This window comes from Melanotaenia boesemani, chromosome 23, assembly GCF_017639745.1.
Source record: "Melanotaenia boesemani isolate fMelBoe1 chromosome 23, fMelBoe1.pri, whole genome shotgun sequence".
Lineage (NCBI taxonomy): Eukaryota > Metazoa > Chordata > Actinopteri > Atheriniformes > Melanotaeniidae > Melanotaenia > Melanotaenia boesemani.
Genome location: NC_055704.1, coordinates 15,353,337 through 15,375,570, shown reverse-complemented (window position 1 = coordinate 15,375,570; position 22,234 = coordinate 15,353,337). Strand labels below are relative to the sequence as shown.

Here is a 22,234-nt window from a genome sequence, read left to right as displayed (position 1 = left end):
TTTCTCACATACATATATTCTCACTCTTACATATACATATATACATTTTCTTACATACATATATTTTCACGCTTACATACATACATTCTTTCTTTCACATTCATATATACTTTATCTGGAAGAATGTATGCATGTGTGAGGTAAAAGTATAGTGGAAACGGAAGGAAAGCAATTTGTTGCACTGTGATTGGCTGAGAAGCAGGAACAGGGTCGTCTTTGAGTCCCGCTCGAAATGAATGGAAGAAGTGAACCTGAGGTACTGCAAGAGGCTATTGGTGTGTTAAGAAATATTTTGTCATCTCCTGAAGTCATTACATCGTTGTCTTCGTGTCTTGAGCAACAGAGGACAGGCTCGTCTGTCCCTAACATAACTCATACAGCGGTGGAAAACGAGATGAGAGGACTCTTCAGGCCATTGGCCTCAGCAGGCCAGGCCGGTCTTGTATCGAGGAGTGTTTCCCCGTCAGGATCTGTTACCTCTACCCCGCCCGCAGGAAAAAAGGCGGAGTCAGTCGCGCATTCAGGGAAAGGCACGTCCCATGGCACGTCCCCGCAACATTGCTTCTCTGTTTGCTCCATTTCTAGATCCGTGCCTCTGCCACTCTCACGGCACCAAGGTTTTACGGATAGCAGCAGAGGGCAAAATTGACTGTGTTATCGTCTTTTTAATCTACTGCGTCAGTTGGGGGCTGGAGAAAGTTAAAGTCATTGTAAAGTGTTTGCTGTGTTTTATCATTGTTGACACAACTAAAGACTTATGTCCATAATTATATTACTTGAAACATTGTCTTAGGTGTTTTGTTAGAAGAAAGCCTATTTGATTTGGTTATAAACAAAGAACCACACTTAGTGTTTCTTTGTGTAATGTTTGGAAACTTCAGATTTATTCAAATAAAATTATTATTTAAACCTATTTGATTTTCATTCCATTTCAAATATGCACAGTGTGTTTTCCTGACTGTATTGGGCTACTTTCTTTCAGCAGGAATGCAGCTGCATACATTTTGCCAAGAGAGAGCTCTGTTAAGTCATATTGTTGTAGGGAAGCTATATCTGGTGGGTTTCTGCTGACATGGCTTCAGTCCACTGGTAGCTTCTCTAAGTTGGATCCCTCTAACATAAAGTATCTTCATTGTAGCCAGGGGGACACGCTTTCTGACGGCTAAGAGCTCACCTGTCAGATACCATTCCCCCTGTGTTTAAAGGGTCAAGATGTTTCCACATCTGTCAGAGTGTTTCTACTAAGTCATTTTTAGTCCAGCACAAGCTTCTCTGAGTTTCAGTCCTCTAACATAAAGCATCTTCATATTAGCCAGGGGGACACGCTTTCTGACGGCTAAGAGCTCACCTGTCAGATACCGTTCCCCCTGTGTTTAAAGGGTGAAGATGTTTCCATATCTGTCAGAGTGTTTCTACTAAGTCATTTTTAGTCCAGCACAAGCTTCTCTGAGTTTCAGTCCTCTAACATAAAGCATCTTCATATTAGCCAGGGGGACACGCTTTCTGATGGCTAAGAGCTCACCCGTCAGATACCGTTCCCCCTGTGTTTAAAGGGTCAAGATGTTTCCATATCTGTCAGAGTGTTTCTACTAAGTCATTTTCAGTCCAGCACAAGCTTCTCTGAGTTTCAGCCCTCTAACATAAAGCATCTTCATATTAGCCAGGGGGACACGCTTTCTGACGGCTAAGAGCTCACCCGTCAGATACCGTTCCCCCTGTGTTTAAAGGGTCAAGATGTTTCCACATCTGTCAGAGTGTTTCTACTAAGTCATTTTTAGTCCAGCACAAGCTTCTCTGAGTTTCAGTCCTCTAACATAAAGCATCTTCATATTAGCCAGGGGGACACGCTTTCTGACGGCTAAGAGCTCACCCGTCAGATACCGTTCCCCCTGTGTTTAAAGGGTCAAGATGTTTCCATATCTGTCAGAGTGTTTCTACTAAGTCATTTTTAGTCCAGCACAAGCTTCTCTGAGTTTCAGTCCTCTAACATAAAGTATCTTCATATTAGCCAGGGGGACACGCTTTCTGACGGCTAAGGCCAACCATGTTCACCACATTGTCATGGCAACACAGAACTGTTCTCCACCAGGAGAATGTCAAAAGCTTAAAAAACCAAGTTAATAACTTAAATCCAACTTAAATAAACACGCTACATGGAAATGAAATGAGTCTCGAGGCATATCTGTTTTGTTTCCAGCAAGTGTTTTTTAGACTGAAAAAGCCACTTCAATGAGTGTTGAAACATCTCATAAAATAAAAGTCCAGCTGATGTTAATAAACTTCAAGATCAATACATTTTTTTTGCCTGGATGATTGAAAATCTACACAGAATTACCCTACTGTCTCTATATAATCATGTTCATGATGACATTGAACACACAGTACAGATCTCACCATCATAGAACAAGTTTTAGATTAAACATAGCCACAGAAGCCAGTGAGGCAGCCTTAATCCACATGGAAGGTCCTCAACTTAAGCCACCTTGTTAAGCACATTTTAAAAAACTATATGAATATTTACTAAGGCCATTTGATGTAGAGTCAAAGGCAGAGAGTGCTCATCATATTATTTTAATTTAGGTGTTATTGTTCATGCTGCCATCTGTATAATTTTAAATGGGAAAAAAAATCATTGCGTCACCTTCAAAATCATTCTAATTTTCTTGTAGTGCTGAAAGGTTTTCCACAATAACATGTACACAGACACTGTTGTACTTACATATATATATATATATATATATATATATATATATATATATATATATATATATATATATATATATATATATATATATATATATATATATATATTGCCTAAAAAAGCGACCACCCTCTCTGGAACTTTAAATACCTATTTCTAGGCCTTTAAAAACAGGGATTGTTAGCAGACAGTTAAGTGCCAGAAGTTGCACACGACATGTATGACGTCATCAAGTAAACCACAAGATTACTTCATTAATTTTTTATTAAGATATATTTTCATTTTTGCACGTAGTATATGTCACTTATGCGATCGCTTAACTATTTTAACACAGTTTTCAATTATTTGCACAAAGTTGTTTTCAAACAAATCCACACCATTTGCTGCAATTACGCTACGTGCACACGACGTCGAACGGTGTTTATTGATCAGGCAAATTAACTTTGAAAAAGTCGTAGAACCGTGAAAACCCTGCAGAAGAGGTATGTGAAGGCCCATCTAAATCCTAAACAGCCTTATTGTGCAGTGACAATTATAAGCTTAAGTCGCATTAACTTTTTCACAGAGTCGAGCTAATTAACCTGTTTGAGTCATCCCTGCTAGGCAAATGGATCCAGGACTTTACAACGCAATTGTAAATTATCTGACATCTGGTAAATATCCAGACGGCGCTAACAAATCCCAGAAATTTATAATGAGGAGAAGAGCTTTGGACTTCATAGTTGATGGTAAGTTAATAAAGATACAAATTTGTCATCTGTAAATGTGTCCTATACTGTATGGTAGGCTGGTTAAAGGTAATAAATGCTAACTATGCTTAGATTTTTTTATTTTATTTTTTTCCCAGTTGTTTAAAGATTTTTTGGTCAAATTTCACATAACATAAACAATTTACACGGGTGAGCTATTTTCACAGTGGTTCTACTCTTTTTAATAATTTGTTAGAAGTTGGATGGAGTTTAAAAAAATTTAACAAGCGCAGCACTTATTAATAAACATGCTGTTGCCAGTTACATTACTGGTCTTAACACTGTTAAATAACTGTGTCATGGTAGTGTACGAGAACAGTTTAACAAATGAATAAACAGCTTTTCCAAAAACATCATCCGAATGGTGCAGTTTTCATGATTAACTCATAGCACCACAAATGTTTGCTGAAGCAGATGGTGAATTGTCATTGCTTTCATAAACACAGATACAGTAGATACTGTATACAAATTATTATGAGATTTAGTATTTATTAGGCACTCATTTGATCATTATTATGTTTTTTATATTCAACAGAAGGATCATTGTATTATATGAAAGGAAAGGCTGGTCAGAAGAGGAAAGTGGTTTGTGGCACAGAGGATGCAAACCAGATTTTTAAAGAGTTCCATGCCAGTGCTTTTGGGGCCCACTGTGGCATTGTCAAAACAAGGGATGCGATAGGAAAAAGATTTTACTGGCCTGGCATGACGAATGATACCGAAAAATGGGTGAGTACATATTTTGATTTTATATACACATAATAATGTTACTTCTAAGCAATAATATTTTCTCCAAATTACTATACATGAGTAGTTCTCTAAAGATCTTTTAAATCTGTTTGGTATGGTGCAAAAAAGGTATTTATTTGTTTGTCCAAAGACACACTATCAAAAAACATGTCATAAGAAGATAAATATTTTAGAACATTAAGACAGTTTCACATCATGTGTCGCAGGTTTCAGAATGTCAGCAATGTCAGGTCAGTGCTGTAACCATAAAACAGGAGAGTGAATACATCCCCATACAGGTGACTCCAAATTTATATTCTCCCTTTTATGTTACTAATTTGCAATGAAATGTTTTAAAAAGGCTACACTGTAAATGCAATCTGTACATTTGATTTTTCCAATGTGTTTTTTGAAGATAAACCATCCATTTGAACTAGTGGGGATGGACATCGTGGGTAAACTCGCAAAAACAGAGGCTGGAAACATGTACATCTGCGTGATGGTGGACTACTTCACAAAGTGGTCTGAGGCATTTGCCCTCCCTGCTAAAACGGCTGCAAATGTTGCAGAGTGCATCATCAAGTTTTTCTATCGTTTTGGGGCCCCAAAACGAATTTTGACTGACCAGGGACGAGAGTTCGTTAACGAGGTTTGTTGGATTTTGGATATTGTTATAGTACATAACAATGTAGTTCCAGACAGTGCTGGAATAGGTAGGAGATTTTACACCGGGATTACAAAATCCTGATACAAAGTGTCTTCATAGGATTACTGCAATAATTGCACACATTTATGTTGTTGATCAACAGGTGAACACAGAAGTGTGTAAAACTCTGGGCATTAAGCGTAGCCTCTGTGCACCTTACCACCCACAGACAAATGGGCTTGTGGAAAAGTTAAACGGGACCATACAAAGGTAATTGTAGTTTTCTTAATTACTCTGTTTGTTTGGTGGGAAAATATGTTTAATACTTGGTATATGCCATAAAATCTGGTGCTGTTATGCATTTTAAACATAATGTTTAAGTACATTGGACATAAATCAACTGTTCTCATCAAGAATCACCTATCCAAAACCTAAAACATAGTATAAAATCACTTCAAGCTGGTTTATAATTATAATCCTGTGCTAAAACAATATAAAGCCACAATTTTAATATATTTCTGATATTATGATAATGTGGATTCAAACTGTAATTTAAATAAGTTGGCTAAGTTATTGATGTAATTTCTCTTTTTAGGGCACTGTGCAAACTTGTCTGTGAACGGCCTGAGCGGTGGGATGAGTATCTGGACTCAGTGATGTTTGGACTAAGAACCAAAAAACAAATCACAACCAAGTTTTCACCTTTCTTCCTTCTGTTTGGAACCGAGGCTCGATATCCTTCTGAGGTGCCTGAAGACTACGAGGTTGGTTTAAAGCGTAAACCATGATGAAGACTCTGTTTTCAATTAAACGTTGACTAAATTGTAGCTCATTACTGTAAAGCATTGGTTGTTAGAAGTACATTCTCTGTTAGTTATTCATAATAGTTTATGACAGAAATGTAGTATTACACAGTATTACACAAGTGTCGACTGAAAATGGCCAATGAGTGATGGCTATATACATACACCGATCAGGCATAAGATTATGACCACCTGCCTAAAACTGTGGACACAAGTCAGTGCAGCAGTCTGTTGGCACTCGTGTCACTCTGCAGCTCACAGACCAGTTTATGTGTATCTCTTTGCTTCCATATTTATACCATCCAAAAGGGCACAAATGCTTAATGAGTGTGGAGACCCTGTTAACATATCAAAATCATTAACAGTGAAATACTGAAAATTTTGTTTTACAAAACAGATAGACAGCAGTGTGGAGAAGACCGTGAAGCAAGAGGTGGTGTCAGAGGCCATCGACAGGCAGGAGTCACTATTTAATGTGGTACGCCAAAATATTAAAAAGGCTCAAGATGCCTACAAAACACCAAAATCAGAGAAAAAGGCCTCTTTTAATGTAGGAGAAGAGGTCCTTCGAAAAAACATCAGGAGCCAACAGAGAAAGGGAGGGAAGTTGGACCCAAATTGGACCGGGCCATTTACAATTGTGGCCATACATGATAAGAGTGCTGACCTACAATCAGAAACACAATTCATTCCAAAAGTAAACATTGATCACCTCCAGCCATTTAAAGCACAGCAGCCAAGAATCCCCCATCAAATAAAATCACAGAGGGTGCAATTAGCAACAACCCCACCACCAGCATCATCCAAAGCTCCTGGAACAGTTACAGCTTCTGTACCAGCATCTAGCTCCACTTCATTCTCAACCCTTGCACCAACCTCATCACCTGCAACACCAGCAGACCTGACAACTCCATCAGTCTCTGGAACACCAACAGCTTTTGCACCACCGTCCTCCACCACACCATCATCAATCTCTGCACAACCACCAGCCCTGGAAACACCAACATCCTCTGCTTCACCAGCCCCAACTCAAGCTTCATCATCCGGGACTATAGAGAAATGTATGTTTAGACATTTATCTCGATCTTTTAAGTGTTGATTTTTAATATTTTTATTACTAGACAGAATTGCTTCCCTAATATGCAAGGCATTTATATAGTAATTCATAATTTTTGCTTTTTATGTAGATGTGAAGGATGCCTGGGATGGTCTGAACCCCCACATCCTTCTTTCTAAAATTGGGCCATATAAGATTTTTTACTGGGACATTGGTCGAACAAGGCCTGGACTGGAATTAGAGAGTGAGGTAAAAATGGTTATTTACTAAGTTAAGTATGAGTAAATAAGTTTAAAAAAAGTAGAAAGTAATGGTTAAGTAATTTAAGTGGTATATATGTTTACATAAAATAATATATTTGGCACAGTTAATGCCATCTCAATATTCTTAGGTCATCAATGCCTACCTGGCCATGCTTGAGAGGCAGCACAATGTGAAGTCACCAGAGAAGGTTCTTCATATTGATACATATGGAATAACATCCGTATGGAATGGAAAAGTTCCACGATTCAGGGTTAGTTACTTATTTTCTTGTAACATATTCCTGCAACTTTAATTTCATGTGGATGGTTGCAACTCTAAACTTATTTATGTACCTTGATTCAGTGGGACCCTTCAAAATATCAGTTGCTGTTTGGAGTTGTGAATGAACACCATCACTGGTTTCTGGTTGTAAGTGTTTTACGGAACATTCTTCATATTAGTTGGCATGTTACATATATTTTTCAAAGACATGGGTTTTAGATTAGGTACTATGTTTTGTACCTGATAAAAATCACTTGTAAATCATATAAAATATCTTCTAAATTATAGTCATTTTTTTTTTGTTGGGTACAGGTGATATATCCATCACAGAACAAGACGCTCCTCCTGGATCCACTTGGAGAAACTGCTGCCAAGTTAAAAAGGTGCCAGGATGCATCAAGGTAAACTGTAATTATAGCTTTAGTTGTAATATAACACAATTGTCATTCATTGCTATAGATGAGAACATTATTACATAATGCAGAGGTCCTCTGAGATCCTTTGAAATATTCCAAATCATATAGGTTCCACATTGGACAAATTACATTTGCTGTTTTTTATAACAGTATCACAAGTTTATCATTGTGCTCTTGATTGTCTTTAATAGCTTGCTATGTTCTGAGGAAAAGTTTTTTTTGCATGTTACACTGGATGTTTTAAATAGGGCACTCATGAGGAGAAAAGGGATACATGTGTCAAGGTGGAAATGTGACACAGTGCCTCATCCCCACCAACCAGACAGCACGTCCTGTGGTGTTTTTGCCATTGTGGTTCGTAAAAGATTACTCCTTTTACTTAACTCTGTGTACACACACAGTACGTTGCATAAAATTCATTGATCATCATTAAAAGTATTTTTAATTGACTGTATTGTTTTTCAATCAGTTTGCAGAGAAAATCTTATACAATCAGCCAGTCACATTTCCTGCTTCCCCAAAGGATGTGTCAGATTTGCGGTGGCAGATTGCCACTACTCTTCTCAGAGATTCAGGTAAGTTATGCAATACATGCAATACAGTAATTGAAAATAAATATGACTGCAGTAGTTGTCATTGCTGAGATTGTGCTGCAAATGAAAACTGATGTGGTCATCATTACCTTGTTTAAAAATAATTTTGCAATATTTTGACAGATGACCTGACAAACCTGTGTCTTCACTGTGGGGAGGCCAGTGTGGATGGCAGTCCAGAGGAACAACTGACTTGGGTATTTTATGTATATTAATATACAATTAATATGAATATCTAATTATGCTTTTCATTTACAAAAAATAAAATCAAAGAATGATGAAATAAATCATATTCTAAATCAGCACCCATTAACATTAAGAAAAATCATACTATTGAAAAAGTAAGGTGTTCCAAATAAAGGTTTAGTCAAATTTACATTAGAATATCCAGTTGTGTGCTCCATCTTTCAGAAAGTAAATTTGGGGTCTTAACTTCTGTTGGGTAAACCATGTTTATTTCTTAAGTACTTGATTCTGTTCATCATTCCACTGTTTATGTATGTCATTCGTCATCTTGTTGTGTACTGTATTTGCGATCCCCTCAGAGCTGGAATGTGAACAGGATTATATGAAACTGTTTCATTTCACTTATTGGCAATTAAACTTCCATCTCAGGCCAAATGTGCACAGTAAGATTATATCCTAAAAGTGATGAATAATAAAAGAATATGTATATTTTCCCCCAATTTGAAAAAGGTGAAAAACAAATAGGAGCATGATTTTATAAAAAATCAAACACAAAACACATGTATTTCTGATTTAGGCCAAGCACTGACACTGGTTCAAAACAAGAACATGAAATGTGCCAGCACAGAAGCATTGGCTGAAACGTCATTCCTCTAGTTAATATTTTTGAAGACATGGTGACTTTTACATTTAATACATATTTTCACAAACAGATCTCATGTGATGCCTGTGGAAGGTGGTTCCACCATGACTGTGTTGGACAACCAAAGATGGAGGAACCATTCAAGTGTACAGCATGCTGAACATAACAATGGAAGTATAAAAGTGGAGTTTTTGTATGTTTTTGCGTTTATTTGTTGTAACTGTAATTAAACTGTTTAACTGTTGTTAAACAAAAAGTTCTTGAAAATAGGTACATTTTAAGTGGATTTACAATTTTATTTTTTTAAGTTTCAACAATAATATAATTATTTTATTTTAATTACTGACAGACAACTTTAAGTTCTATAATCTTATGTTTTATTGTAAGGCTTTGTTGTTATTTTATTTACTTAATTTATTTACTGTTATATTATACTGTTTCAAAACTGTGCAATATTTGATATTTCATTGTTTTAAATAAAGGCTTTTCCATTCAGTAAGTTGATATTTTACCAGATGATGAGGGACTGAAACTCAGAGAAGCTTGTGCTGGACTGAAAATGACTTAGTAGAAACACTCTGACAGATATGGAAACATCTTCACCCTTTAAACACAGGGGGAACGGTATCTGACAGGTGAGCTCTTAGCCGTCAGAAAGCGTGTCCCCCTGGCTAATATGAAGATGCTTTATGTTAGAGGACTGAAACTCAGAGAAGCTTGTGCTGGACTAAAAATGACTTAGTAGAAACACTCTGACAGATGTGGAAACATCTTGACCCTTTAAACACAGGGGGAACGGTATCTGACGGGTGAGCTCTTAGCCGTCAGAAAGCGTGTCCCCCTGGCTAATATGAAGATGCTTTATGTTAGAGGGCTGAAACTCAGAGAAGCTTGTGCTGGACTGAAAATGACTTAGTAGAAACACTCTGACAGATATGGAAACATCTTGACCCTTTAAACACAGGGGGAACGGTATCTGACGGGTGAGCTCTTAGCCATCAGAAAGCGTGTCCCCCTGGCTAATATGAAGATGCTTTATGTTAGAGGGCTGAAACTCAGAGAAGCTTGTGCTGGACTGAAAATGACTTAGTAGAAACACTCTGACAGATATGGAAACATCTTCACCCTTTAAACACAGGGGGAACGGTATCTGACAGGTGAGCTCTTAGCCATCAGAAAGCGTGTCCCCCTGGCTAATATGAAGATGCTTTATGTTAGAGGACTGAAACTCAGAGAAGCTTGTGCTGGACTAAAAATGACTTAGTAGAAACACTCTGACAGATATGGAAACATCTTCACCCTTTAAACACAGGGGGAACGGTATCTGACAGGTGAGCTCTTAGCCGTCAGAAAGCGTGTCCCCCTGGCTAATATGAAGATGCTTTATGTTAGAGGACTGAAACTCAGAGAAGCTTGTGCTGGACTAAAAATGACTTAGTAGAAACACTCTGACAGATGTGGAAACATCTTGACCCTTTAAACACAGGGGGAATGGTATCTGACAGGTGAGCTCTTAGCCGTCAGAAAGCGTGTCCCCCTGGCTACAATGAAGATACTTTATGTTAGAGGGATCCAACTTAGAGAAGCTACCAGTGGACTGAAGCCATGTCAGCAGAAACCCACCAGATATAGCTTCCCTACAACAATATGACTTAACAGAGCTCTCTCTTGGCAAAATGTATGCAGCTGCATTCCTGCTGAAAGAAAGTAGCCCAATACAGTCAGGAAAACACACTGTGCATATTTGAAATGGAATGAAAATCAAATAGGTTTAAATAATAATTTTATTTGAATAAATCTGAAGTTTCCAAACATTACACAAAGAAACACTAAGTGTGGTTCTTTGTTTATAACCAAATCAAATAGGCTTTCTTCTAACAAAACACCTAAGACAATGTTTCAAGTAATATAATTATGGACATAAGTCTTTAGTTGTGTCAACAATGATAAAACACAGCAAACACTTTACAATGACTTTAACTTTCTCCAGCCCCCAACTGACGCAGTAGATTAAAAAGACGATAACACAGTCAATTTTGCCCTCTGCTGCTATCCGTAAAACCTTGGTGCCGTGAGAGTGGCAGAGGCACGGATCTAGAAATGGAGCAAACAGAGAAGCAATGTTGCGGGGACGTGCCATGGGACGTGCCTTTCCCTGAATGCGCGACTGACTCCGCCTTTTTTCCTGCGGGCGGGGTAGAGGTAACAGATCCTGACGGGGAAACACTCCTCGATACAAGACCGGAACACAAGACAGGACCGGAGGGTTACGTCAGTCACTAAGATATGAGACTCAGAAGCACTTTGGTAATTGGACATCCCGACCAAGGAAAAGGTAAAAATAAATTTAAACCTTAATAACATTTTTACTTTTGGTTATCAATTAGCTAAGTCTATACTTACGTTGCATTTTGCAAAGTTAGCTACAAAATGGCGCTCCGGCGCCGATTCTTTTTTTTTTTTTAAAGAAAGGTAAACATTGATGGTATATCATGTTGTTAGGAGACCAAAATCTTTTCCTTTATTTGAGGTGCATTCATACGGAAGCGTGGAGCTGTCACCCAAATAAAAAAAAATCGGACCTTATCACGTTATAACGTGATACTTTATTGTAATAACGTGAAACGTATCACGTTATAACGTGATACTTTATTGTAATAACGTGAAACCTATCACGTTATAACGTGATACTTTATTGTAATAACGTGAAACCTATCACGTTATAACGTGATACTTTATTGTAATAACGTGAAACGTATCACGTTATAACGTGATACTTTATTGTAATAACGTGAAACCTATCACGTTATAACGTGATAAGTTTATTATAAGAACACAGCCTGTTCTGTATGCAGATGTTGTTACGACCTATATTGGAGCAAAATACATTTCATGGAAAATATACTCATCAAGCAGAAACTTTTCAATTCTTTTTGACAATGATTAATTGTTCTACTCTGGTTTATTGTTGTACAGAAATGTGGGACAGTTATGAGAAACACGTAGGTCACCTGCCTGCGCACAGTGAGACGGTGTGTGTGTGTGTGTGTGTGTGTCTGAATTGCCACAGAGCAGGCATCCCCAACTTGGGACCTCTTGAGCCAGTGTCCTGCAGGTTTTCAGTGTGGTTTATTATTTCCAGAGAAATTCCTAATTTACTACATGGGATTAAGTTTTACTTCATTGGAGAGATTTGATGAAGCTTGGAGGACACTTGTTGACGTTGCACCCTTTAAGTAGACAGGACCACGTCTTTGTGTCGGCAACTTATTTCTCCCAGTCCCAGCGGTGCATAAAGCCTTTATAATTTTCATTTTTATCGTCAGGAGACAACATGTTATTAACCGAAAGCAGCGCACACACTCTATTGCCACTCAGACACATGCATGCACCATCTCACTGCGTGCAGGCAGGTGACGCACCGTGTTGCTTATAACGGTCTTGTGTGCAAGAATAAACCAGGTCTGCACCAGCCTCTTAACGACCCATTATTTGAGTCAGGTGTGCTTCAGTATGGACATACTGAAAACCTGCAGGACACTGGCTCAAGAGGTCCCAAGTTGGGGATGTGGCAATTCAGACACGCACGCACCGTCTCACTGTGTGCAGGCAGGTGACCTGTTTCTCATAACTGTCCCACATTTCTGTACAACAATAAACCAGAGTAGTAATTATTGTAAAAAAGAACTTAAAAGTTTCTGCTTGATGAGTATATCCATCCATCCATTATCTTGACCGCTTATTCCATTTCGGGTCGCGGGTGAACCTATCCCAGCATTTTAACAGGTGAGGACAGGACAGGTCACCAGTCTGTCGCAGGGCCAACACAGATAGAGACAAACAACCATTCACACGCACACTCACTCCTAGGGAGAATTTTAGAGTGTCCAATTAACATGCACGTCTTTGGACGATGGGAGGAAGCCGGAGAACCCGGGGAGAACCCACGCATACACGCATGCAAACTCCACACAGAAAGGCCACCACCCTCAAGGTTCGAACCTCCCCCCAGCTGAGATTCGAACTGGCGACCTTCTTGCTGTGAGGCTGCGGTGCTAACCTCCACACCACTGTGCACCCGTGCCTGATGAGTATATTTTCCATAAAATGTATTTTGCTCCAATATAGGTCGTAACAACATCTGCAGTACAGGCTGTGTTCTTATAATAAACTTATCACGTTATAACGTGATACGGTCCACGTTATTACAATAAAGTATCACGTTATAACGTGATACGGTTCACGTTATTACAATAAAGTATCACGTTATAACGTGATACGGTTCACGTTATTACAATAAAGTATCACGTTATAACGTGATACGGTTCACGTTATTACAATAAAGTATCACGTTATAACGTGATACGGTTCACGTTATTACAATAAAGTATCACGTTATAACGTGATACGGTTCACGTTATTACAATAAAGTATCACGTTATAACGTGATAAGGTCCAATTTTTTTTTATTTGGGTGACAGCTCCATGCTTCCGTACATTCACACCTGATAGGTCAGACTCGGTACAGTTCGGCGTTAAAATAAACGGCTTTACTTTTTTCAGTTGTGGGTAATCCAATTACAATTTTCATAGTTACAATGCCGTTCCTGACGAAACCGATTTGTGTGTTAAGATGAGCTTAATTTGAGTTAACAGTTAAGATTATATTGTGTGGTTCTATAATGGAGACGAGGTAGAGTAATATGGTTGAAAGAGGAGAGTAAATGCTATTGTTTAGTACTGAGGACTCTCCAAAGGGATTAATAAAGTATTTCTATTCTATTCTAAGAGTTGCCATGTTCTGCTGTTGCAAGAAAAATAACAAAGCAGCATGATGTGTGTGAGCTAGAAGTTTTCATAAGTTAATGGCATTATAAAACCATATTTTGCATGGAAAATTGATATATGGCCATCATGAATTGAACATGCAATTGTCAACAGGAAATTAAGACTGAATAGTCAGGTACCCTCTAAACTACAAGGCCACTTATTTGGATCACAAATGACAATAATTAGTTTATTTAAAAGCTTATGGAGATAAAAATAAGAATAATTATAGGTAAAAAAAAAATTACTGTCTTTTATTTCTTGTCTTAGTGAAACACAGAAAAGTGGCAGTGTTTTTTAAGTTGCGTTTTATAACGGGCACATTTATTCAAAGTGAAATGAGTAAAATAAAGAGTGCTCTGAAAACAGTTTCTGTGAAGTCATAACATTTCTTAAGCTTACTGTATGTCTAACGCAACTAGAGAACATTTGCTCAATCTATATGATGCTCACATGAAAAACTCTCAAAGCATTTACAGTGCCTCAAGTTTAATGTGGTTTGTAAAGGCAGTCATGGCTAATTTAACATTTTAAAAGAACTAGTAACATTCCAAAAAGATCTAATATTACCTATGAATTGTAATGTGTGTTTCTGCTTTCAGGGCTAAAATGCATTATCATAATTCTTTCAACAAGGATGTCATCCTTCTTCCGGGGCCATCAAGCTGTTGTGTCGTCAAACATCGCACAAAGCAAAAGTTACATGAACAAGGACATATTCTGAATGGGTTTGAGTTCCAGAAATCCTGGGACCAAAGGATGGTTACTGACCAAATAAGGGATGCCTTTCGGGAAAAGTTGTCAGCTGATGTCAGGTATGCCCTTAAATGTCATTATTATTATCTATATATGTGTCTAAAAAGTGGTGAATTGACTACTTAAATGGCCATACCTCCATTATTAACTTAGTAATTAATATAAATACATTTGTTAAATTTCTATAAATTCCATCCGATTCATTTCGACTGTATACCTTCTGCTAAGTCTGTCCTCATAAAAGGAATGGAAAACAACATGTCTTATTGTATTGCTGCATTGTTTTAATTGTGCTGTACATGTTTTAAGATTTTTTCTTTTATTTGCTTTTAACTTTCTAAGTTTTACTTATGTTTTCCAGCATTGAGTTTTTGATGGCGTGTGGGAACAGATTGATTTCGCCCAAACTCCGTGCAGGACAGGAACTGGATGCAAATCTTATCCACAAAGTATATAAATCAAAAGCTCTATACATTAGACCATCAAAGCAGGTTATGGTATGTTTTGGTTTCACATTTAAAATAACCTAAACATTGTCAGTTACCACATATAATTGTCATGTCAGATCATCATAATCCTTGCGTTAAACTTTATGTCTACAAACAATTTGAGGAAATATGAAATTTTAGTGAGTAAATGTGGTCGGTTTGATCTGTAATTGGATTGACATCTAAGGTGAATCTGGTTCTCTACAGAGATGTGCAAAAGTATGGACAGCATCTTTATTTATTTATTTAATTTTAATAAAAGTTAAAATTTTAAGATTACTTTTACAGTTTAAATATAGTACATCTAAGTGTTTTTCTTTTCATTGTCTTTCCAAGGATGACATCACAGAAATTATCAGTGAAGATAATGTTAGTGAGGAAACCACTCATCCAATGAGGCAGTTGCGTTCTTCGTCTCAGGGTACACCAATATCTGCCTCTTTTGATAGTTTCACCAGAGCAGTGGATCCCAGCACACCAAACTGTACCCCTTCACCTGAGCCTCATGCCTCATCTCTTCATTATGGTACATCATTCTTTCAACCCCCTGTTTCCACTTACCAAAACATCCCACCCAGACAAAACAACCCTTCAGCAAGCAGCTCCTCTACTCAGCTGCCAGTGTACCCTCTGGAAAGATGCCTTTCCACCAGTCAGCCTTCTACTTCATCTTTTCAAGGGACATCTTTACTTGATCCATCAGAGCCGTCTCTGGTTCTTACTTGCCAAAATACTTCTAGGTCATGCTATGATAGCAGCAATCCTGCAAGTCATTCAGCTTCCACCTCAACACATCAGCAGTCTGCTAACTATGACAGCTACCTATCAGTGATGGCTGCACTGTCGGATGTATCTTCTGACGATGAAGAATTGAACCAGGCTATTTTAGCCAGCCTTCATACTGAAAGGTTGGTTAAAAAAATGTAGCTGTTTTTTAGTTTACTGCTTAATGTTTGTCTTCTCTCATTATGAAAACACATTTTTTTTTTGCAATGGGAAGTTATTTTTTATGAGTATATACTGTAACAGCATAAAATAATTCCACAAAATTCCACAAAACATTGCATTCCAATTATGAGCGGCAACTAGCACGTATGATGGCAGTGAAGGGTTTCCATTCTTGTTAATGCTTAAGTTTTTATTCATATTTCTGTTTTGACAGTACTACACTGTATCTTTATAATATGCAAAGTAATCCAAAATCTAAGGGTTAATGATCCAGTCCTATTAAAAAGCGTCTATGATTAACACTGCAGCATTGAGTGAGAAATTCCTTGAGGGTTTTTTTTTCCCTCGTTTGGTTTCTTTGTTTCTTTTTAAAGTTCATTCAACATTGTTAACTGTTAAGGAAAATATTTGAATGAGAGATACTTTTGAACTTGTGTTCAGTTTGCCAAACCTCATTACATTATATTTGATAGGTATTATCTTCATTACTTAGCACACACTTAGTAGAGTTCAAATATACTTTTTGCAGAAAAAAATGCTTAAATTCAAAGCAGTCTGTGAACAAGCTCTAAGCTCCAATCTTCCTGTGTCAGTTTCTGCTTATCTTTTTATTGTTTCTTTCAGGTGTACCACTGGATGTTCAGTGCCAGCCAAAGATATTTTGGAAGAACTTGCAACAAAAATAAACCATCAGAAAAAATCCAAATTCAATATTAACCGCACCACTGTCCTGGATGGTGCTATCAGAGGTTTTAAAAGGGGAACATATGATCCATGTCATACGATATCTGTCAGGTTTTCTGATGATATGGGAGTACTTGAAGAAGCTGTAGACCTGGGAGGTCCAAGAAGAGAATTTTTAAGACTTTTAATGGAAGCTTTGCCACAGTCCTCAATGTTTGAGGGAGACGAAGGCAAAATGAACTTGGCCTTTGATAGTACTGGTATGTATTGATTATAACTACTACCACTGATAGGTTCAACTCAGACAATCATTTATTATTTGCTTATAAATATACATTGCTATAGGGCTTGTCCAATATTTCTTAAAATTCTCACTGAATTTATCTGATTTTTCTCCAGCCATGAGAGAAGATAAGTACTTCATTGCTGGCCGGGCCATTGCAGTAAGCCTTGTACACGGTGGTCCTCCTGCTGGCTTTTTGTCCCCAACTCTTTTCTCATGCCTTGTTGATAGCCCAGAATTAGCCAAACCTGTTTTGGAAGATGTTGCAGATAGAGACGTGCGTGAAAAAATTAAGATGGTAATTTTTTTTTTTCTCAGTTTTAAAATATGGTGCGTTTGTTTTGAACAATATGTAATTCTTGTAGTATCCATATGGATACTACAATTATTACTACTATCTATTATTCAAATTTAGAATTTTTTTTTTATCTATTGGAAGCTCACAGAGTGCCAGTCATTTGAAGATCTGAGAGCAGCAACTGAGCCACTTCAGGAATATCTGGCTAATGCCGGCTGCCTAAGACCACTTAGGCAGCTGGAAGACAAGAATCTGCTTGTAGATGACATCCTTATGTTCCAAGTCATACACAGAGTGCGTGGACCTTTTGAAAGGTAAAAGTTTTTTTGTTGTTGTTGTTTTTTTTCCTCGCATTCGCTAAACAAATGTATTTCAACTGTTTTTCTCTCTAACCTATTACAACTTCTTTAATCTGTCTGTTGTTCTCTTTCTGTCTTACTCTCTGTCTCAGATTCCGAGATGGAATGAGAACACTTGGTGTGCTGGACAAAATTCAAGCTTACCCTGACAGTTTTCGCCCCCTTCTATGCTGGTCTCCTACAACCCTCTCAGCTGACGTGGTTGACAGTCTTTTTACTATCCGCCTATCTCCAGTTGGCAGCAATAGAAGGAGTGCTGAGGAAATTGTGGTTCCTTTCTGGAGAGACTACCTCACAGATGCAGAAGGTAAATTGATGCAATTTTTTGAAAATACTAAAAGATTTTTGCAGCAACTGGTTATCGTATTAGTTTGGAATAGTAATAGGTTTACTGTACTTTCTTCATAGTCTAATTACTTTTTTTTTTCTTTTTTTAGATGAAGAAGGAACACAGAAGCTGGCTATAATTCTTGCATTTGCTACAGGAGCCAATACCGTTCCACCAATTGGGTTCTCTCCACAACCTTCAATAGAATTTCTTCACCAAGAGGATTATTCAGGAACCACTGCAAAACTGCCCATTGCAAATACCTGCATCAATTGCTTGAAATTACCCCTGCACACCGCATACACAGACTTCAAGGAAAACATGGACTTTGCATTAGGCAACACCCATGGTTTTGGCATAGTGTAATATGAACAGGTTTGTGTAACAGTATTTTGTTTAAGGTCAAGTTCATGAACAATTTACAACAAAGCAATTAATATTTTATTTCTAGTTTCTGCTGTTTTCAATGAAACAAGAATACACACCTGTTGCATATTTGTAGAAACTGAAATTATAAGACCTTAAGTACAGTTTACATTGACTATCTTCACCAAGTAATGTTAAAAGAAAACTATGGAGGTTTTTACTGATAAGCTAGTATTCTTTTAAAGCTATCTAAAGAGTTCACTATTCACCTCTATTCCTATTTCTGTCTCATGTATTCTGGAGCGTGAACCATCTGCCTGCTCAAGATATAACTTGAATGATCAATTTTACATAGATCAGCCAGCTAACACTGAAAAATCTCAGTTTTTTTGTTTTTATGCTTTTTGTTTTAGGAACAGTTTCAGGGTTCATTAAGTCTCATTGTCTGTGTGTATTTTTACTGTATAATGTTAAATTGATGTTTCCAGACATAAACAATGACTACTAATTATTTGAAAGAACGTTTAGGCAAAGCATTGATACAAACAAATGAAGTTTACATTAAGTTGGGGTTTTCAAAGTTGGTCCTTAAGGGCTGTTGTCCTGCAGGTTTTGGATGTTTCCTTCTGCATCACACCTTATTTAGATTAATGGGTTGGCATGCTTTGGGAGAACCTAGGATATCCATATAATTTAAATTGGGTGTGCTGGAGCAGTGAAACTTCTAAAACCTACAGGACTGGGGCCTGTAATTCAGACTTTTATTTTACATTTTACAAAGCACTTCATCCAGTTATCCTCCAATTTACATGAAGTAGTGTGATTGAAAATGATTTGTATAACAACTTATTTTTGGATATCAAACTATATAAGAAATTAATAGATTTGATTTAATTTAGTCCACAATCTATTTTTTTGTCTCAGAGGAAATGTCTATAGCTTTTCTAAAATGTGGATGGTCACGTGACATATTTTACAATAACAAAGACAAGTTCAGTTTTGTCTACTGTGGTAATTAGAGAATGGAACTTTTTCATTTATGCAACATTGTTACCTTCCAACATAAGCTAATGTTTTTTTTCCAGTGGGTCATTATTACATGTGAATTTATGTTTCTTTTTGCTATGACCCTTTACTTTATGGGGTATACTGCTTGGGTCCTCCTAACTTCTAGTTTCATAGTGCAGTCCACAGAATTAGCATGTTATTGTTATTGCTGCTGTTGATATTCCCTTAGTCATTATATTCAAAGGAAATCAAATGTTAAACAAAAGTGTTTTTCAGCCAGAAACTTTAATAAAATGTTCCATGTGTTTGACTTTTTTTTTTATAACAGTATGAACTTGTATCAAAGAAACGTCTTTTGAGGAAACATTGAGGTTTAAACTAAGAATCACATTTATAGACAAAGTTTTTAAACAAAGTCACTTGAGATATCGTGTATCTGACTATTACAAAGCTTGGCACAGTGCTAGCCTATTTGACTGGAATTTGTCACATGTAAAACTGTTCTCAGTATCAGTCAATGTGAATATAACTAGGAATTCCTTTCAAGAAAATGCACAAGGTTGCAAAATAAATATATACCATGATTTTCATCATTTTCAAATGGATCAAAAGTTTGCTGAAGAGAATACATTGTGGCATTACTGATAGTAATGTTTATAGATGGAATAACAATATTATTGTTTGTCTGTAACTGGGAAATAGTTGCATTATTATCATTCCCAAAGCCACTGTTTAAGTCAAAGATACCATTCATACTTGGGTCATGTATTCCTGCACTGTTAACACCCTGCTGCCACAGCTGAAGAGGTGTTTGCCCTCCTTGTGTTGAAAGACCATGGTTATTCCACTGATTCTGAAATTCAGTAGCAGCCCTTTGAATTCGTGGCAAATAAATGTAATGAAGACAAAACAAATGTAGTTCATTAAGAGAATCTAGTACACCTTCTTCCTCCATAAAACTGAACAGATTAGCAAAATGAAATGACACAACTCGATTCAATTCTGCCCACAATCTCTCAATTCTTTGATTGTGCACTGACCTCCCAGTAATAACACTACTTCTACTTAACCCTCTCCTATGAAGCATGAAACGGGCAACACCAGTGTTTTCCATACCATGATCACATCTCACCCTAGATGGTATTCCAAAATTTTGAGTACCAGCAATGAATAGTGATAAAACACTTGAGGCTCTGTTGTTGTCCAGACAAGCAAGGTAGATGATGGTCCGACTAAAACCATCAACACAGCCGTGAAACACCATCCTCCACCTCACAAGTTTGTGGTTTCCATCTATGTGCCTATGAAAAGTGAAATCACAGTGATTTATTAGAAGGAAAAGCAAAACAAGGCCAAGATTAGGTATCACAAAATATGAAGACTAAAAAAAAATTTTTTTTGTCAAAGGTCAGTTATTTTTATAGTAGATGTGCAACTTCATGTAACTGTTACAGTTGTGGTATGAATGTCCTTACCATAGCTGATTTGAAGTAGAGACATGATAAATCCGTCGACGTATTGCATGACGTCTCCTGAAAGACCGCCCAATGGGGTCAACTTCTTGTAGACTCTGTCTAACACGCCACCTTTGAAGGCGTAATCCACGTGACCTCAAGCTGCCATGAACATACCTTTCACCAGCATTTGTGGTTGATTGGAGAATTTCACCAACAACTCTGTTGAGATTGTCATTTGATATTGTTGAATATGTAAGTGACTGAATCCCAAGCAGTTGTCTGTGCCTGTAGAGGGTCCGACGGCTTATTCCCAAGCACGTTGCCATATTTTGCCAGTTCATTCCAAGGGACACTAAATGAGAGATCTGCTCTCCTGAAATGCTGTACTGAGGTCGACCTTGATGTCTAGTCATAACTGGTGGTGGCAAAAGAACTTCTCTGTTCTCAGACCTGCTTCTTTGCCTGGTTTCATAGACACTCAGCAAAAATTGTAGACAGCTATATAAAGACTCTAACATACCAACCACTTGTCTGTTTCTGGAATCTTGAACAAAACTTGGGATTGTCAGTAATCCAGATAAAATATGAAAATGATCACAAAGGTCTTCGTGGAGCCTCTGATGAAAAAAGTCTGCAGGTTCTCTTTGTATTTCTTCAATACATCCCAAAACATTTTCAAAAAAATATCTTAAATCATTTTCATTGCTTTTTACTTCCAAATTGAAAAACATTAAAAAAGGAATCGTAATGAATTTCAATAGCATCATTGTATTATGTTCTTCTGCAAATTATTACCTCCTCCGGACATGCTAAGCAATTCCTGTTAAAGAATTTCCTGGTTTAAGAATTACTTCCAGTACAGAGAAGAACTTCCTGTGCCAGATGCCAAGCAAAAAACAAAAAGAGGTCTCACACACATTTCATGTGTTAAAGCAGCATATGTGTATGAAAGAGGAGAATGTATGTGTGTGAGAGGAGAATATATGTGTGTGAGAGGAGAATGTATGTGTGTGAGAGGAGAGTGTATGTGTGTGAGAGGAGAATGTATGTGTGTGAGAGGAGAATGTATGTGTGTGAGAGGAGAGTGTATGTGTGTGAGAAGAGAGTGTATGTGTGTGAGAGGAGAATGTATGTGTGTAAGAGGAGAATATATGTGTGTGAGAGGAGAATGTATGTGTGTGAGAGGAGAATATATGTGTGTGAGAGGAGAATGTATGTGTGTGAGAGGAGAATGTATGTGTGTGAGAGGAGAATGTATGTGTGTAAGAGGAGAATGTATGTGTGTGAGAGTTAAAATACATTTGTGTGTGTGGAAAAATGCATATATGTGTGAGAAGAATGTATGTGTGTGTGAGTTAAAATGTACATGAATGACAGAAGAATA

General features: G+C 37.4%; 3 protein-coding genes across 5 annotated transcripts; 2 read left to right on the top strand and 1 right to left on the bottom strand.

Annotated features, from left to right (window-relative positions):
* Positions 1-125: 125 nt before the first annotated feature.
* Positions 126-20,117, top strand: LOC121634773. 2 transcript variants are annotated; one of them, XM_041977688.1, is made up of 11 exons: positions 126-433; positions 11,289-11,383; positions 14,478-14,690; positions 14,993-15,128; positions 15,456-16,027; positions 16,692-17,011; positions 17,151-17,332; positions 17,474-17,646; positions 17,784-17,998; positions 18,129-18,440; positions 18,501-20,117. In XM_041977688.1, exons 1-10 carry the CDS (start codon positions 233-235, stop codon positions 18,383-18,385), a joined length of 2,364 nt encoding a protein of 787 aa, XP_041833622.1. In that variant the 5' UTR covers positions 126-232; the 3' UTR covers positions 18,386-18,440; positions 18,501-20,117. The 2 variants fall into 2 exon arrangements, with proteins under 2 accessions (XP_041833622.1, XP_041833621.1); XM_041977687.1 differs by having other exon boundaries at positions 18,129-18,443; positions 18,504-20,117.
* Positions 6,327-9,387, top strand: LOC121634778. 2 transcript variants are annotated; one of them, XM_041977694.1, is made up of 9 exons: positions 6,327-6,689; positions 6,816-6,929; positions 7,077-7,199; positions 7,292-7,357; positions 7,523-7,611; positions 7,875-7,980; positions 8,096-8,201; positions 8,343-8,416; positions 9,119-9,387. In XM_041977694.1, exons 3-9 carry the CDS (start codon positions 7,098-7,100, stop codon positions 9,206-9,208), a joined length of 633 nt encoding a protein of 210 aa, XP_041833628.1. In that variant the 5' UTR covers positions 6,327-6,689; positions 6,816-6,929; positions 7,077-7,097; the 3' UTR covers positions 9,209-9,387. The 2 variants fall into 2 exon arrangements, with proteins under 2 accessions (XP_041833628.1, XP_041833629.1); XM_041977695.1 differs by lacking the exon at positions 6,816-6,929.
* LOC121635119 lies at positions 19,999-21,859 on the bottom strand. Its single transcript, XM_041978186.1, has 3 exons — positions 20,869-21,859; positions 20,150-20,694; positions 19,999-20,009 (listed from the first exon to the last, which is right to left on the bottom strand). Exons 1-3 carry the CDS (start codon positions 21,615-21,617, stop codon positions 19,999-20,001), a joined length of 1,305 nt encoding a protein of 434 aa, XP_041834120.1. The 5' UTR covers positions 21,618-21,859.
* Between the last annotated feature and the right edge of the window lie 375 nt (positions 21,860-22,234).